Below are 19,470 nucleotides of genomic sequence, written 5' to 3'. Positions count from 1 at the left end.
AGAAAAGTCAATAATGTAGATTTCTGTATTGCTGACATTAGTCTGAAGTAAGATCAAATGATGTTACATGTAACTATATTGGCTTCTAGTATTTTGTTGGTTATGAAGGAGGTACCATTTTAGAAGCACTTTAGAATAACGGCTTGATTTTTTGGCCTTATAAACTGTGGCAAAAGAATCTTGCGACTTCATATGCTGCTAATTTGCTGATTCATTCAAAAATACACCTGACTCACACACTGAGATGGTGCATCTGAGCAGAATCTTGTCTGCTGAGCAAACCTTGGTGTTTTCTCCACTGCAGTACAACAAATCAGCTACCTCCAGCTACGAGTAATATTGTTTCTTCACATTTACATATTATAAAATAGGTTAACCTGTATCTATTACAATACATTTTTACATCTCAGGATAATAATTCGGAAATACATTAAACTTGTAAGAATGAAAGTGTCTCTTCAAAGGTATGGAAACTGAGTGTGATCTCACCTTTTCCTACTGAAGTTGATACTTCAGCATACTCGTAATAAACATGCAGATCATCTCTCTCAGTACCTGCTAAGTTTTCATGGTGTAATTTTCCAATAATGGATTTCAAGAGCATGGATAAATGTTAAGGGACAACTAAGCTAACAAAAAAATTACATGTAAATGCTATTTTTAAACTAGTTATTAAATTCTGAAGGTAATTCTGTAACTCCACGATTGCTAATTCGTTCTGCCTAATGCATGACTACATCCATCCCACATGGAGGCGGGTTGGAATACCTCCACCATAACCCTGCGAGTCAAAGATGGCAAAGAAAAGGGAACCCAGTGCCTGGGGGTATAACTGGGCCACTCTATCACTGGGGGACATGAATACAGAGACCTGATCCTCCATGTTTGAGGTTGGACGCAAGGATGATGACCTTGCTCTGCAAAAAAAAATTCCTGCTGCAAAATCCAATCATCTAATTCATGACAGAATAGACAAGTCTGGCAGGATCTTTCGAGGTAACAGCTCGAAGGGCTGTTATGCCGATGATGATGATCATGATTGTATCCTTAAACAATTTATCAGCTTCATTCAGAGTGATACTGCTATGTAGTTAGTCCGTCTCATCTCTCCATCATGCTCGTATATACCAGGTTTGCCAAAGAAACTACAATTCCAATATTAGATGTTGTTTCATAGTCCAGTGTTTTCAAATAGGTTATCTGATTATTAGCAGAATGTNTGTTCCTTAGAACAAATTTAAATTGATTAGTTATGTGTAAAAAAATGCATAGTGGGGGGTGGAGTCCAATTGGGTCCACTCGGCATGGCGGCCACTGATTGGCCTATTGTAGCTTGCCCCGGGTGATTATGATGATGGAGAATTTGATGGAATGAAGATTGGCAGGGGAAACCAAAGTACTCGGAAAAAAAAACCAACCCCAGCGCCACTTTGTCCACCACAAACCCCACTTGACCAGACCCAGGATCGAACACAGGCCGCCGCGGCGGGAATCCAATGACTAACCACTTGAGCTATGGTGTGGCCGGATCCTGCTGGTGCTACCCTATCTTCCATACTGTCCGAAAGCTGTCACACTTCCAGCACAGTGGCTGTGCGAAAAGTATAATTTAACAAGTTTCCATCCATATTAAATAACTCCTGACTATATTTATTCTCTTCTTCAGCACTAAGGATTCAAATGTCGTTAAGTTTTCTCAAAAGAATCCAAAAAAATTAATGACTTTATCTAACTTCACAAATTTTTTTACAAAATGAAATGCTTATTGAGCAATTTATCATATCTCAGATGGAATAACAAGTGATCATATTGGTGGGGGTCGATATTCAATATTTTCCAGTCATCTGAGGTGAATATGATATCTTGATTACTACAGCCGACTGTTTGAACTCTGAAACTAAAATATACAAATGTTTCGTACCAGTGAGGTAATTTTAATGAAATGTAGTTCTAACTTCCAAAAATTCTGCTGTAAGTTTCATGTTTGAGCCTGTCTGCATCCATTGCAATGTTCCAATGGAACCCACACTCACCACAACCAAGGGTTACTGGACATGTGTAGTAACTTGCATCATAACCATTCTGTTTCCAGCTCTCTGACCAGTAGTCAGCCAAACATTTTCTGTGACAAAGGTATATTACAGTTTAACACAAATTAGTTTTGAATAATCTGCACTCAAAACCGAATGGAGCAAGTACAAGTAGATCCAAATATTCTAGTTTTCATGGGAGACTGCACGGCCTCTTAACGCTCATATGTCTACATTCATCAATCCTTCTATTTCAGACAAGGGGCATATGCCAAACTAGTGAGAATATACATATGGAGGGGACATAAACATGGACACCACAAAGGGAAAATAACATGGAACAGAGTATGTTTCGTTCTCAAATGAACGTATTTTAGTGTAAACAACAATAATGCAATAGCATGGATATATATTAACTGAAGATCTAGTGCAGTGCGACAATTTCAAAAAGTGAACAACTGTCACAATTATGGGTAATGTTCTCACGGTTTTAGAACTACAAGGTGGTTCAGATATGACCGGGACTGATTTGTGTGTAAACAAGCTGCACTGCACAGCAGTTGTGCAACCTTGAGAGAGTGAACCTCCACCCTCCCTCCTGTTCGGGTTAGAACCTATTCAGTCCTGTCTGGGAGTTGCTAGTGATCAGCGAAAAGAAGGTACCGCAGAGCGTGGAACAACGCATTGTGATCAAATTTCTCGTTGGAGAAAACATCCTGTCCACTGAAATTCACCACAGACTCCAACAACAGTATGGGGAATAGTGTCTCGCACGGACCCGTGTTTGAGTGGTGTAAGTGCTTCAGAGAGGGCAGAGAGCATGTGGAGAATGATCCGCATCATCGTCAGCCACGAACATCCGTCACCGAGCCAAACACTGATCGTGCACATGCACTTATTTGTGAGAACAGGTGCATCACTATCAAGGAACTTGGAGCAATGCTGTCCATCAGTGTTGGTAGTGTACAAGACATCATGAAATACCACCTGCACTATCGCAAGGTGAATGCATGGTGGGTACCACGCACTTTGACGAACGTGAACAAAATGCCAGCATGCAAGCTTCCAGTCTCCTACAGCAGTTTGAAGACGAAGGTGGTGCATTTTTGAAGTCTGTAGTGACCACCGAAACGTGGGTGCACTACTTTATTCCCAAGTCCCAGCAGTCATCATGTGAGTGGCGGCATACCAGTTCTCCCAAACCCAAGAGAACGTGGAGGAGCTGTTCAGCAGGAAAAGTGATGGTAATGTTCTTCTGGGACTGGCAGGGGGTTATCCATGTAGACTTTCTGACGGATGCCAGAACAGTCAATGCAGCTTATGACTCAGACCTCCTGCCAACAGACATGAAGGAAAAGCTCCGATCCAAGAGGAAGACAGGTGGAAAGCGAGTAGCCTTCCTTCAAGATAATGATCCCAATTTGGCCCCAAGTGATTTCTACCTGTTTGGAAAGCTCAAATCAGACTTGCAGGGCATGTGGTTTGTGGACAACGCCGTCATCCGGACCGTTCGGGAGTGGATACACTGCCAACCACAAGTCTTTTATGAAAGGGCATCAGGATGCTTCCAGAACATTGGAAAAAATGTGTTGACTCCGGAAGGGAGTACGTTGAAGACTGACATCTGCAAATGTTTGGCAATTATGTTTTTAAAAAAAAAATCAGTCCCGGTCATATCTGAACCACCTTGTATTTAGTTTGTCCTCACTAGGGAGCAGCTGTGACTTCGAATGATTAGTGTTGCCTTTATGCTCTTGTGTTTCAACTCTAATGTCTCACTCATTTTAACACATGAGCTGTGAGCACACTTGAAGTAGGTACTACAGCAGGCCCGGTGCAAACCAAACTGGGCATCTCACTGTGGTTGCTTCCTACAAGTTTTATACAAACGCTTTTCTTTGATTTGAGGATATAGTTACATTTTTGCCAACTCCATACTACCAACAAATTGGGACTATTCAAGCCATTATTCTGTTCTACTCTACTGTTACTCAGAATTAAATTTGCAGACTCTCTGTATGAAAACACCTTGCCTGCCATTTTAAGTATGAACATCACCAAAAGAATCATCATCTGGAGGTGAAACTGGTGTTTGAAAGGCTATAAGAACTAATACAGAGTGGGGCGCAGAAACTTCCTCTTTTTGAAGGCGAATAAAAGAAAAATTATTGCTGATAGACAAAATTTATGTTTAGCTAATGAAAGAACATACTTTAAAGTTTTAAATCATGTAGTTTTAAACAAAATATCTTGAAGGTGGTGGCCACTGTTCTCTATGCACTGATGCAACCGTTTTCTGTAGTTCCCCTCTCCACGTTCCAACATGTGCACCAGAATTTGGGCTACTTCCTGCCGAATAACATTCTTCAGCTGAAGCAGGTTTGTGGAGCGAAGTTTAAAAACCTCTGCCTTGAGGTATCCCCATAAAAAAAAATCACAGGGCATTAGATCAGGTGAGTGCGCTGCCCACGGGATGTCACCTCAAAGTGAGATGAGCTGTCCAGGGACTTTGCCCTCAAAACTGTCATCGAAGCTTGGGCTGTGTGGGCCGTGGCACAATCCTGTTGGAGCCAGACATTTCCTAGATGCATTTCTTCAAGAGCTGGTTCGAAAAAGTTTTTAATCATGTCCACATACCACTGTGAATTGACAGTAACTGCATGATGGTCTTCTTCAAAAAATAAGGGCCAATAACTCCAACTCTGGACAATGCACACCATACTGTCACCATATCACTGTGAAGTGGCCCCTCATGGATTGTTACAACTCCAATAGCACATATTCTGCTTGTTGACATATCCGGATAGGTGAAAATTTGCCCCATCACTAAAGAAAACAAGTGTGTCAGGGGGTAAAGTTTCCAATAACGTTTCGCACGCAGTTATTCGGTTCTGGAAATCACGTGGTGACAATTCTTGCACAACAACCATCTTATAGGGATGGAACTGAAGATGTCTGTGAAGAATTTGGCACATTGAATGATTGGATATGTCTAGGGCGACTGCATGTTTGCGAGCGGAGTGTCTTGGAGATCTCAAAATTGACTGTCGAACTGCCTCCACATTTTCTGGTGTCGTAATGGTCCATTGTCGTCCTGATGATTTTTTCACCACTCCCGGTTGTGTTAAAGTTCTCTACCCACAAAACAATCGATTTCCGGTCTGGAACCGGACCTCTGGGCTTAATTCTGAAGTGAGTACGGAACGCACGCTGCATCGCCACATAGGAATGGTTGTTCGAAAAGTAGGCTTCGACAGCAAATACACGCTGCTCACTCGTCCACCTCATGTTTCCTACTGAGGAGTATTAAGACATAACCTTCCGTGACTGCTGCGTCCGCCGAGCCTATCCCCACTTTTCTGCGACCTCCCCTCCCTTCACAATGCGTCTTCACAAAAAGGAAGTTTCTGCGCCCCACCCTGTAACTACACACAAGGTACACAAGGACTATTTTTAAAGTAATTCTAGGAATCTACTTCTACCCAGTGCTACTGTGGCTATTTTAACACCATTCATTCTCAAAAATTTCTGCTTCATATTTAGCTCACATAAGGATTTTGTGGTTAAGGTGCAATTCTACACTCCAATGAGCCAAAAAAAATCCTACTTATAATTCTGCTTCACACGGTACTCATTCTGTTATGTGCTTCAGTATGAAAACTTCCACATGCTGTGTGTCAGGGGCAGCATAAATGTAGCAAGGGAGGTTTTAAGCAACTGTACAACAGTTGTATTTGCACTGCCTTTCTTTAATAATATACATTTTGTACAAATAAGTTAAAAAATCTGATAATTCAATTAGCTTTTTACATTCACCACAATAATACGTCACACTACCTTGCAGCTTATATAGTGAAAATATAAAATTATTACTTGCTTCAACTATAAAACTACATCTCCATTACCACATAGCACAAACACATTTGCCTATCACAGTAAATCTGCTTAAAGTTTCATTCACAATCACTAGATGGTGCATGTAGCCATCTTTCACTATTCCCTGGATACATGTCTATCATTTCCTATTTTCAGTCTTTCTATCAAATACAACCAGCTGCCATTGTGTATTGCTGAAGACGGTGGGACAGCTGTCAAGATGCTGAAGGAAGTGGTAATTCAAAGAACATTAAATGTGGGCTTCACCACATAACCTTGTATGAAGATTGTGTAAAATTTGATACCGTCATCTTTAAATCTGTTACAACTGCATTATTCCTTTTTCATTGTGATTATTACTTTCTCAGTAGATTTCTTGTCCAGAACGAACTGCACTGCTTCATTTACTTTCTCCAGTGAAAATTTCTGGCCAATCGCTGGATTTACAAGTCTCTGATCTGCCATATCAACTGCATCTTGAATGATTTGCCTGTAACAGCGATATTGTAACACAAACCACCACAGAATCATATTAACCCTATGTATTATTTTTTTTTATTGCTAGTGGGGTGGGACTAAGTCCCTTGTGCTGCGGCCACTTCTGGCCTATTGTACCAGCCCCAGATGATAGGTGAGGGTGATTGTGGTGCAATTGGTGGAATGAAGATTGGCAGGGGAAACCAAAGTACTTGGAGAAAACCTGCCCCAGTGCCACTTTGTCAACCTAAATCCCACTTGACCAGACCCAGGATCGAACCCGGGCCACCGCGGTGGGAAGCCAGCAACTAACCGCTTGAGCTATGGAGCAGCCTTAACCCTATAACTACCTATCGCAGTAGCATAGTTGGTTGAGCCACTATGCTACAAGCCAGAAGGTCACGGGTTCAAGTCCCAATGAGGTGGATTTTTCCAATTTATCTAACCCTTCTATACTATATGCATAACATGTTAATGATAAAATAAAGGTAAAGCTGTCCCTGTGCTTAACTAATTAAGCACTATGCCATGAAGGCGTGTGGGGGAGTGGCTGTATAGACTCACGTTTTCTTGACCTCGACACTAGTTGGAGGTGAGTGGTCAGCTTCACACCCCAGCTGCTTCACTTCCAGGGAAAGAGCCCCCTGGTACCCATTTGACAGGCTGGGTGGGTCCCAGAGCCGGTCTGCACAAAGTGGAGAAGAAAAAATTCTGAACCCTAACAGGACTTGAACCCCAACCCCTCGGTCGTCCAGCCCGTAGCCAGTCACTATACTGACTGAGCTATCCCAGCTCATAACATGTTCATGACAGCATTTATATATGAAAAGGTATTGTAACAACTGCCACTGTCTTGCCAGACAATGGCTTTTCTAGTTGGGTGAGCAACCAACAGTGGCCGCTGGTGTGGGTAACCTATCCCTTACAGTTTGTCCTGATACAGTATTGCAAATATCATTAATAGAGATTAATGATGCCAGACACAGAAATGGGATCATGCTTACATGTTAAATACATAGGGAAGTCAAAAATTATCTGCACTCTTGTTTTTCCAATCCATATATACAAAAGTAGGGGTTGAACAAGTACTTCATTTTTCTACATAGTCTCCTCCCTTTTTGATGCACTTGGTCCAGCGGTCCAAAAGCGTGCATATTCCCTCCACGAAGAAGGTTTTCTGTTGGTCGCGCAACCACTTATGCACCACTTCCCCCACTTCTCTGTCCGCAGAAAATCAAAAACCTCGTAAAACATCTTTGAGTGGTCCAAAGAGATGATAGTCAGAAAGGGCGAGATCTGGGCTGTAGGCAGGGTGTTCCAGCACCTCGAAACACAAATGGTTAATGGTTTCAACGGTCTGGCCGTCCTTGTGTGAGTCTTCATTGTCATGCAACAACACTTTCTTCGACAATAGGCCTCGGCGTTTGGTGCGAATTGCTGGCTTCAGATTGTTGGCCAGCAAATCACTGTATCTTGCACTGTTTATCGTACACACTTTTTCCAGGTAGTCTTCCAGTATAGGCCTTTTTGAGTCCCAAAGAACGGTTAGCATCACCTTTCCCACGAAAGATTTGAGTCTTGAATTTCATCTTCGTTTGCGATCCCGGGTGTTTCCACGTCATACTCTGGATTTTGGATTCTGGCTTATAGTGATGAACCCACATATGAATTTCAGCCCCTGATACACCTTCCAACCAGAGAAATCGCATCACTATTCTTTGTTAATCATTGGTGCACACTGCTAACAGAGCGGCCATGTTTACACTGTCACAGCATCAAGGAAAATGATGTGATCAAGGTAAAACTTTGAACACATGACCACAGTAGTATCAACTCTAACAATGCATGCGTAGGAGGCAGTGTGACAAACCTAAAGATGTGTTATGGAGAAAGTGGGGATAATTTCTGACTTACCCTCGTATTTAACACGAATGCAACATTTTGGCCTCACACATAATAAGTGAAAGAGACATAAAACTTTACCCTAATTTACATTCATTTACAATGTACACAATTAGGATTATAACAACACATTACCTAATCTCAAAACTCCCTTTTCATTGCTACCGCCTGTGACGGATCAGCAAGAAAACACGTTGTATCAGAGACTTTCATAGTTTCTGAATTTGGTCTCACAGACCCCAACTTTCTAAACAAAACGTCTTAAATTTTGAAAACAGTTAATACATGATGTCACAACACTTACTAAATGAGAGATCTGAGGCTGTTACCAGGCCGCCCATCTTGCCACATTGCTCTATCAGATTGAACTGTCATTATGACAAATTTTCCAACTGGTTACGTCCTGCCATAACCTCTCATAGTTTTGTAAAAGCAAGCATGGTGTTATTGACATCCAATCAGTAGCATCTGCCTCAAACTGTCATTCATATGCAGGAAAAGAGAATATGTTTATCACTACAAAGAATGACTGAAGTACCCAAATCAGGTCAAAATGGTGTGACTGAATTTGGGTGAATGGTAGAATAAAATTTGCTGAATGTCAATGTACATAACTCTCTGCTATACATAATCCTGCTACACCTAACATACTGTCACATGTTTGCAATCCAGAAGGTTACTTCCAAGGAAACGTTAGAACAGACCATTGCATAGGAAGTAACAATAGCGGTATTCTAATTCTAACAGTGAGCCATTGCATAGTGAATGCCAAATCTCCCCGGAGATGAGTCTCCACGGTTATAACGAGGGTTCATTGCATAGCAGCAACCGAGGTTATAAAAATGGTTGAAGGCATTTGCCAAGTCAGTTGGAACCTAGACGCCATACGATATAGAAGACAGCAAGAAGTCAGTATTGGGATAGCCGTCGCAGAAGACAGTTGAGATCCATCCACGGCCAAGGACAGTATAACCATTGAGGTAGAGACAGAAGTTGAGCGATGTTGCAAGTAATAATAATTGTAAAGTGTGTAAGAGTGAGTGACCGATAAATATTCACTAAATCCGAGACCCACGTGAAGTTATCTGTCGTGTGACATACCCCAACACGTGACAATACTAACACATACAGAGAGATATTTTGAGGCTTTCATGGTGATGACAAGATCATGGCCTTCTCCACTCTGACAAATTATGGAGCTGTAAAGAGATACTGACGTTTCAGAAGTAAATGCTGTCCCCATCATCAACCCTGAAGATGAAGGCACCATAATCCTCCGAAAGGTCTGTATGTTTATATGGCGTTACAATCTAGAAGACCACATTCAAATACAGTGAGGCAAGATGGGAGTTGGAAGGAAGCAATCATGGCCTATCAAGATAATATCCTGGAATCTGCCTAGAAGATCAGAGGAAAACCATGAAAACCTGTCAGGATTCAAACTTATTACAAACTGAACAACAGTCTAAAGAGAAACTGCAAGACCAATCCATTCTGTGGAAACTGGAGATGAAAAAGGGAAGGGCATCTAAACAATTTTATACAAAAAGCAACCATCTCACAATCTAGAAATACAGAATGGCCAAACAATATGAACAAAACAGTGTTTCATACTAAAGAATATGCCTTATGCAATCTTATCTTTAACTTTAGTATTCTGTCACCTGTAAACTTCAGGATTGGATCTTCGATAGTTCCAAAGAGACACACACATAAGGCTGACAGACATCGGCAGCAACTCACTATATTTGATGACAGGAGCTGGCCCTGAAGCTGTACCTGCTATCACTGCAACACCTTCAGCAGCAACACTGGAAACACAACAAATACAATTTACTGTACACAAATAAAGACAACAAGTACATTTAAGATTTGAAGCTTTCATGGCAATGTTGAGTCAAAAACCAACATCTCTAGACGACGTGACGAATGACTATGTACCGCTGACATACGCGCCAGTCTGTCAAATTGATGCCCCATCCCATTGGTGTACTACATAGCAGAAGGGCTCAGTCAAATTGTGCAGTCACCCATTCAATTCTAACCTATCACCACATAACTTAACCTGGTGTCCTTGTTGTGAATGTTTTGTAGCATGCCTGAATGAAGAGAAAATACTGATACAAGGGACACCAGAGTTGGATGGATGAACCTGACTGTAACCACCTGTTGCACAGTATGCCAACATGAGGAGCCACAGAGCTGACAAACTGACTCTGAAGATGGAGACCTCAGAAATGAATGTTTTTAACTCAAGACTGACACAGCTCATCACCCAAGATTTCAGCACAAACTATAAAGTTATCTTTGTGCTTAATTAATTAATGCTATGCCAGTGGCAGTACAGCTCCACCTTTTCTAACCTCACCACTAGATGGAGGTGAGCAGTCAGCTTCGCACCCCTGCCATTATATCCATGGGAAACAGTTCCCAGCACCCACACTGTATCTGAGGTTGAATGGGCCTTAGGGCCAGCATGGATGCTATGGAGAAGAGAAAAATCACTTGCCCCTGACAGGATCAAAACCCAATTCTCAGTCATAACCTGTAGCCCTTCACAGCATTGACTCAGGTATGAATATAATTAAATATAATAAAATGTACCTAGGATAGATATTAAAAAAATATACTGTATATTGACAGTTTTATATTCAAAAGTAATAAAAGTATTAAAAGATGTATTAAAAATTATATATTATCAAGTTTCAACGTTAAAATGCCCAATATAGTGTAATGTTACATCATTAAGTTATATTTTGTGGTTCCATGTTGTTAAGCGTCCACATTGTGGAAAGTCATTGCACCCAGGGGTTTGATGTGTAGATGTATTATGTAAGCTAATGTAAGGGGCTTTTGTGTGTAGTATTATATACACACGTTCACTGATATAAAGTCATATGGCACTACTAAAAGGTAAAAAGGTAATGTTGTCCCTACAATTAACTAATTAAACACTATGCCATGAAGGTGTGTGGGGGAGTGGATGTATAGATCCACATTTTCTTGACGTTGGCACTAGTTGGAGGTGATAGGTCAGCTGCCACTTTACCCCCAGGGAAAGAGCCCAAGGTACCCATTGGATAGGAGGCTGGGTGGAGCTCAGTAGCAGTCTAGCCGACGTGGAGAAAATTCTTGAGCCTACAGGGATTCAAACTCCGACCCCTCAGTCATCTAGCCTGTAGCCAGTCACTATATCGACTGCACTATTCCAGCTCCTCGTATGATACTATGTATTTGTAGTCATTAATTATGTGTGTGCGCTTTCCCTGTATGGGTGTTATATGTACGTTGTGCTTAGTTTAATGTGAACTACACACTGAATTAAGCATGACAACATACATATAATGCTCATATATAACCATAACAATATATAACACACAACAGGATGCACAATGTGAAGATAATCCATTCTATAGATTGTGTCAGTGCATTAAATGTCAATGATGATTGGGAAAAATAATATGTTTTCCCTTCCCTTATGCTTTGGATATCTGTATCTCCTTCTTTCACTTCACCCATATAGCTTTCCTATCCTCTATCCATTCAACTGTCACTCCTCTTCCCCCTTTCTTCCTACCTCTCCTTCATGATAAACATTCCTTGTTACAGTTCTTACATTCCTTTCACACTCTTATTATTTCTCCATTCTCTCCTTGTATTTTAGCAATGGCCAGTTTGTCTATATCCTAGCAACACTGCACTGGTTTTCCCCAAATTTGAATGGAACTGGTTGTTATGTATACACAGTTTACCTTACAAGAATACAGCACACTAACCATTTCAGAACAGAATTCAACATGTCACTTTCCACAGGTTCAAAGACCACTCTGACACCTCCTCCGCCCGTTACATTAGCACACTTTTTTACGATTTCCTTTGGAACATTAGTTAACGCTGCCCATGCACCCTTCTCTCTGAGCAAAGCTGCCTTTTCTTCTGTGTCACACACTGCAATTACCTGTATAATAAGAAATATGTTTCAAAAATAAATCACCATTTTCCTTCATCTTCCTAGAAAAATTAACATTACATTCTGCAACAAATCTGCAAACATCGGCTGTTGCTAGACAACACCCACAAAATCCACACAGCCAACGGTATAGGAACAGTGTTTTCTATGTCCGTGGATGAACCGTTGCTATGAAACGCATACGCTGTGATGTCACACAACAGTAGGTAGCTGTCACATGACATGTTTCCTGTGTGTGAAGTGACATCACACAACCATAATGGGTAGCGATCATGTGACATGTGTTTACAGTGATGCGTTATCTGTCCCTCGGCTATATAAGTGAATGTCATAGTTCAGCTAGCAATTAGTTATGAGCTATAAGAGAGAAATAGTAGCAGAAGAATCACAAGAAGGGATTGGACTAGAAGTGACAGTGAGTGTTTGTGACAGTTCAGTTCAGTTCAGTTCAGTTAGAGTTACAAGAGAGAAATAGCAGTGGCAGAAGCATGTGAACAGAGTACAGAAGAATACAGGAGGTCGGCCTGTGAGGATTTAAAGCATGACTGGAAGATTTTATGTATAATATTTGCCATGATTTGAAGTGATAGCATAGTTTCTGTGCTGAGATCCATTGCTATGACATGACTAGTGAAGACAGAAAATCCTAGTGTGTGCAATTGTGAACTCTAAAATTGTGTAAATCAGATATAGCACTGTATTGCCTGTATGTGAGTATAATTAAGAGTGTGTGTGTGTGTGTGTGTGTGTAACTGAAGTAAATTCAATCATCTGAACTAGAACCCGTCATTTCGTCACGTGTATCACCCTACACATGGTGGAAAACTGTATGTAAACAAAGGTGAATAATGAAGAATGAACCTGGCTCACCTAGCCACCTGAGACTGTTTGCTCAGGAAAATAAAGTCTGAACTAATGACTAACTTTCTTTCTTTTGCGGGTTATCTGACAGCACTAATGGTATCTCAATTATATAATGTTGAATCACAGGACTCGATAAATGCAAAGGATCTGGAAGGAAAAAGTCATGGCCTAATGAAAGTACTATTCAGGCATCTTCCTGAGAAGACTGAAAGGTGTCAGGATAGTCACTGTCTTGACTAGAGATTTAAATTAAGTACCTCTTGAATACAGGACTATGGCATTAATGCTATGCCAACACAACAGGTTCACCTAGTGCCAAGATGTAGTATGCATGGATCTTTACCTCAAATCTGACATTAGCCCAGAATTTTAAACACATACCGTCATACAGCTGTTATCTGTTATGTGCTGTTGCTGTTTAGAATACATTATGTTAAGTTGGTACTTACTCAACATAATACTGTCACGTGTATTAGTGACTCACACAAGGGGGTTTGGGTTGGCAAACCGATTTATTGGATATTCACAAGTCGTAACTACAATTAATTGTAACACTCTCAGTTTATAAGACATAAAAACAAAGTCTTCAATGTCTGATTGCTTGGAAACATGCTGAATCTTGAAGGGTCTGTAGCCTCTCAAATTACTTCTCAAAATCTGGATCTCACTCGCACTTCCTTACATCACACTTGCTAGACTTGCTTAAATGATGTCTGTCTCTCAAAAGCACACTAATTCACTTCTCACTCATGGCTTCTCAACTGGCCTCCTTTTATTCCTGCCAGACAGCTGGGATAGGAATCACCTCCCTGAAGAGCGCTGTTTTTCATATCCTTGCAACTGTTTGTTTATGTACACACTGTCAAGGCAACATGTTTACACTTGCTATCTAGGCAAGGATGCCTTCTCTGCTATTTGTTGTAACATGTCAATATTCGTTGCCACGGAAACATGACTACAGAGCCACTGTCTAGAAATAGACGCCTGACTTCGACCCCACTATTGCAGCTTTCATGCATCATGTCACAATATACTGACAAATAAGTAATCCAAATATAAACAAACACCTGTAGGAGGAATGTTCTATAAGCAGCACAGGACAGAGTGTTATACTCACACACTCATTCACTCATGGAGCAGAATCCTTCTTGAGAAGCCACAAATTGTGCAGCTACTCATGAAGTTACCAGTATTTTATGGAACCTGAAGATTGATTATCATCTTCACAAGAGCCCTCCAACGGTCCCTATCCTAGCCAGATCAATCCATTCCATACCATCCCATCCTACCTCTAAGATCCATTTTAATATTGTCCACCCACCTACGTCTTAGTCTTCCTAGTGGTCTCTTTCCTTCTGGTTTTCCCACCAATATCTTATATGAATTTCTCTTCTCCCCCATTCATGCAGTGGCTACAATGTCTATCGTTATCCTCCTGTCAACTCAAAATCATCTCTTCCACCCACTGCACAGTTGCATCTGTCACAATCTCAACAGGGCGACCTGGTCAGGCATCATCTGCAACTTTTGAATATCCCTGAAATATTTTTTCTTGACCCAGTTGTGAACTGCTTTACACGACCAACACTTCCAACCATAAACAGGAAACATTTCTTTATGAATATCCTTTGCACTGAGTCCATTTGCCCATAAAACACACAACAGAACACTGCTCTTCAGTAGTACAGTCTTCAAGCATGGTTGCCATTTTGACTACTGAAACCAGCCTCTGAAAACGCATATGCATGTGCTGCGACCTAGTGATAAACACAGAAAACCTATTACATCCATTATGGCTGTCTGACTTCCATTTGTCACCTATTTCCTGACTCTTGCTTGTAACATCCAAGTGTCACATTCACTTCCAATTCCTTCTTCTATTGGCCTTTTGCATGATGGATTCTAAAGTGATGATGAAAAGCAATGGTGACAAATCTTCTCATTCTATCAGATCATTCTTGATATGACATACATCAGACAGAGGTAACTACTGTACACCATGGATTTTGTTTAACCCTCTACCAGCCTTAATAAATTCTAAATTTGTGCTCTGGTCTGAACATTAACACTTCTCGGACCGGCAATTTAAATATTTAAATCACCCTGCGGACCAGCATTTTTATACCTACTACCCTAACTTGTGCCCTGTTCAATTTAAAAATTAATATAAAATCTCCTAATTAATTTTATGAACTAAAATTTTTTTAGAACACTTACCAATGCTTCTAGAAGTGCTAGAGGGTGTCACATTTCTTGAAACATTCCCTTCTGTGAAGTGGCATTACACAAAACTTGCAAATGTAGGCAGTCCTACTCCTATTCTTGTGAATTGTGCAAACACGGCATTGCCTAGAAGGCTGCTTCCTCTTGAAATGTTCACTCTTCACAATTTTCGCGAGGGTATGTTTCCACATATCGCCCAAGAGTTGCCCAGGGGGGTCAAAATGAGGCCTGCGTGGGGTGGGAGTAGACAGCCCTGGTCGTACTAGGACTGTGTCTGCCGCTGGTTCTGCCGCCACCGTGTGGTCTGTAGCCCAGGCTTTTGCCACATTCAGCAGAAATGCCTTGTATTTCAATTTTGAATGAGGGTTTAGATTTTTGAAAACCAAAAATGAATTGAAAATGGCACAATTTATAAGCCACAAGGCAACTTTCTTTATCCACTTTACTGTTTTCTGAGGAAGAGAATAATAGGCCAAGTACTGATCGGCTCTATCAACTCCCTTCATGAACATATTGTAACGCGTTGCGTTACTGAATACGCCATAGACATCGTTAATTGGTTTATTGAACAATCTACAAATATCGGCTACAATTAATTATCACAATGTTACGGGTTTCCACACTTTCAAACCCTACAACAAAATCTCTTAACACTATCTTCCAGAGTCTTCACGTATTAATAGCGCGGGAGCTATACAAGTCTCGCTGAATTACACACTCCAAATATAACTGGTTATCACGAACTATCACTGAATCTCGCACACGTGTCTGTAGCTCGAAACTTGTGAACTGAGAACTCGTTGATAACACACTGACTCTCAGTTGCTGCTCAGCCGGCTTTTATTCCGTTTGCTGTTGCTAGGGTCGCCTGCCACGTCACGCCTAGCAACGCTGTTACCTTGCGCCGTCTTACGTCACTGCGCGTTGCGCGTTACGTCACCACGGAGGGAGTGGGGGGAGGGAGCGCTACATTACCGCCACGTGCCGCTGGGGAGGTAGGGGTCCTCCGTTGCGCAACATGTCACACTGCTCCCTCCTTAAGGCTGTTCGTCCCGAATAGCCTAACAGTGCTTCCCCCGTTCCTTTTCTTTGGAGGCTGTTTTTGCAGCATCTTCTTTGTGTCCTTCTACTGTTTTTCTTCTCCCCGTTGCTCTGCTCTCAAACCACTACATCTTCCCCCTTTTTATGGTTGCTCGTCTCGAGCAGCTCCATGATAAGGCACGAGACGGTCGAGGTGTACAACCAACATCCTCGACCTAGGGGTCTTCTGGATTTGGTAAACCACATCATTTATCCGGGTCACTACTTTGTAAGGACCTTCCCATGATGCTTGTAGTTTCAGCGATTTCCCCTTTCTGCGGGTTGGGTGATAGAGCCAGACTCGGTCGCCTTCGTCATAAACTGCGGAGTTGGCCAGTTTATCATACCGAGTTTTCATCCGGTCACTGGCAAGCTTCAGGTGTTGCCGGGCATAATTGTGGATGTCATGGAGATGATCCACTAAGTCTGCTGCATAGTCGGTTGTGGGTTGTTCTGTGTCAGGGGGTACTCCAAACAGCAAGTCGCAGGGTAGTCGTAGTTCTCGTCCAAACACTAGGCCAGCAGGGGTCAGGCCCGTAGTGTCGTGAGTGGATACCCTGTAAGCTAGGAGAAAGAGGGGTAACCTCTCATCCCAGTCCCTTTGGTGCGATCCGACGACCTTCCGCAAGTGCTCCTCGATGGTCTTGACGTAGCGTTCCACCATTCCATCCGACTGTGGGTCCAGGGGTGTGGTGCGCGTCTTGCTCACTCCCAGGCATTGCAAAACTTCTTTCAGTAGATGAGACTCGAAGTTACGGCCTTGGTCACTGTGCAACTCCCGAGGTATGCTGAAGCGGCAGAAGAAGTTGGCAACCAGAACTTCCGCTATTCTTGAAGCCTCCTGATTCGGGATGGCGTACACTTCCGGCCACTTGGTGAAGTAGTCCATAGTGATCAGTAAGTATCGGTTTCCTTGGTCGCTTCGTGGGAAGGGCCCTGCGATATCAATGGCTACTCTCTCGAAGGGAGCACTGACATTATACTGGTGCATTTGTCCATGATTCCTGGTCCGCGGTCCCCGACTGGCTGCACATGTGTCACACTGTCGACACCATTTCTCAACATCGGTTCTTGCTTGGAGCCAGTAGAATATCTGTCGAACCTTATTCAGAGTTTTGTTGATGCCAAAGTGACCTCCTGACGGTCCACCGTGCAGTTCGCTCAGAACGTCCTTCACCCTGCTCCGGGGAACAATTACCTGGGCTACTTGACGTCTTCCGGTGACGGATTCCCAGTCACGCTCTAGTACGCCGTTTCTCACAGCGAGCGATTTCCACTGGGCCCAGTAGCTTTTGTACGTGGGACTCCGATCCGCGATGTCCTGCCATTCCGGTCGTTGGCCGTTCTCTACTTCCTGTAGAATGGGTCCTATGTCCGGGTCTTTTAGCTGTTCCTCTCTTAGGGTAACAGGGTCCCAGCCGGCTGCCGGTAGGGTTCCAATAACGCGTATTTGCTTTACCTCTGCCCGTGTCTCAACTTTGTGGCAGTGCGCACATTGTTCTTTGCAGGGTCGTCTAGAAAGGGCGTCGGCGTTGTTATGTTTTCGGCCCTGACGATGCTCCGAAGTGAAGTTGTACTCCTGTAGACGCTGTATCCAGCGCGCAGTTTGTCCCTCTAAGTTCTTGAAACTCATAAGCCAGGTAAGAGCAGAGTGGTCCGTTCGCAGATGGAACTGTTGTCCGTAGAGGTATTTGTGGAAATGTTCCAGTGTCCTCACTATGGCAAGTAGTTCTCGACGGGTGACACAGTAGTTTCTCTCTGCTTTGTTTAGCGTCTTGCTGAAGTAAGCTATGACACGCTCTTTTCCGTCCTGGATTTGAGAGAGAACTCCTCCAATTCCGACATTACTTGCATCTGTGTCCACAATGAATTTCTCTCCTGGCTGTGGGTAGGCAAGAATAGGGGCAGCACATAGGGCACCCTTTAGCGTTTGAAAAGCGGCCTCCACTTCTGGAGTCCACTGGAAGGTTCGTTTCTCTTCCGTTAGTTTCGTTAGTGGCTTCGCAATGTTGGAAAACCCTGAAATAAACCGCCTGTAATACGCGCATAGTCCCAGAAAGCTTCTAACTTCATGTTTATCCTTCGGGGTCGGCCATTCTCGCACGGCTTTCAACTTCTCCGGGTCGGTGGATACCCCTTCTGGTGATACAATATGCCCGAGGTATCGGACCTCTTCCTGCAGGAGTTTACACTTTTCCGGGTTAAGTTTCAGACGGGCTTCCCGGAACCTCTCGAACACTTTCCGTAAGTTGAGCATGTGCTCTTGGAATGTGCGGCCTATTACGATCACGTCATCCAAATACACAAGGCATGAATCGTACGTGAGCCCTCGTAGGACTGTCTCCATTAGCCGTTCGAAGGTTGCCGGGGCATTGCAGAGGCCAAAGGGCATGACTGTGAACTGCCATAGCCCTTGTCCTGTCGAAAACGCTGTTTTCTCTTTGTCGTCTGGGTGTACGTCGACTTGCCAATAGCCACTCTTTAAATCGAGAGTTGAAAACCATTTGGCTCCGGCCAGCGTGTCCAGGGTGTCGTCAATGCGGGGTAGCGGAAAGCAATCCTTCTTGCTGACGTCGTTTAGCTTCCTGTAGTCCACACAGAAATGGAGCTCCCCATTCTTTTTCCTGACCGAAACGACCGGGGACGACAAGGGCTGTCGGATTCTTCTATAACACCCTGTCCTCACATGTTTTCGAGCATTTCCTTTACCTCTGCTTGTTTTCACAGGGGTACTCTCCTCGGTGGCTGTCGAATCGGTCGGGCTTCTCCCGTGTCTATTCGGTGATATACTTTGTTTGTCCTTCCATAATCTTTGTTGTCTTGTGCGAAGATATCGGCGTACTCGGACACGAGATCCTCTAACTCCTGAAATTCTCCGGGGCTTAGGTGTGGCTTGGCCGCTGTGGTCACGTCCGCTAATTTCGGTGTCAGACCTGGTGCTGGTGGCCACCACACCTCGGGCAAAGCCACAAGTGTTACTGGCTCACAGTGCGCCAGAGGAGATCCTCTCCTGAGCTTTTGGTCCTTTTGGGTAACATTCATGACCCG

The 19,470-nt window shown here is 42.9% G+C and overlaps 1 protein-coding gene across 1 annotated transcript in view; it reads right to left on the bottom strand.

Annotated features, from left to right (window-relative positions):
* Positions 1 to 5,743: 5,743 nt before the first annotated feature.
* LOC111874628 (quinone oxidoreductase-like protein 2) overlaps positions 5,744 to 19,470 on the bottom strand; it is a 30,725-nt gene continuing 16,998 nt past the window's right edge. The window contains exons 4-6 of the mRNA XM_023870274.2: positions 12,062 to 12,243; positions 9,950 to 10,096; positions 5,744 to 6,396 (exon numbers count right to left, since the gene is read on the bottom strand). Of these exons, the coding sequence (XP_023726042.1) occupies positions 6,240 to 6,396; positions 9,950 to 10,096; positions 12,062 to 12,243 (486 nt within the window). The 3' untranslated portion in view covers positions 5,744 to 6,239. The remainder of the gene's footprint in view (positions 6,397 to 9,949; positions 10,097 to 12,061; positions 12,244 to 19,470) is intronic.

Source organism: Cryptotermes secundus, unplaced genomic scaffold (assembly GCF_002891405.2).
Source record: "Cryptotermes secundus unplaced genomic scaffold, Csec_1.0 scaffold1971, whole genome shotgun sequence".
NCBI classification, from domain to species: domain Eukaryota; kingdom Metazoa; phylum Arthropoda; class Insecta; order Blattodea; family Kalotermitidae; genus Cryptotermes; species Cryptotermes secundus.
This window is presented reverse-complemented; position numbering and strand designations above follow the sequence as displayed.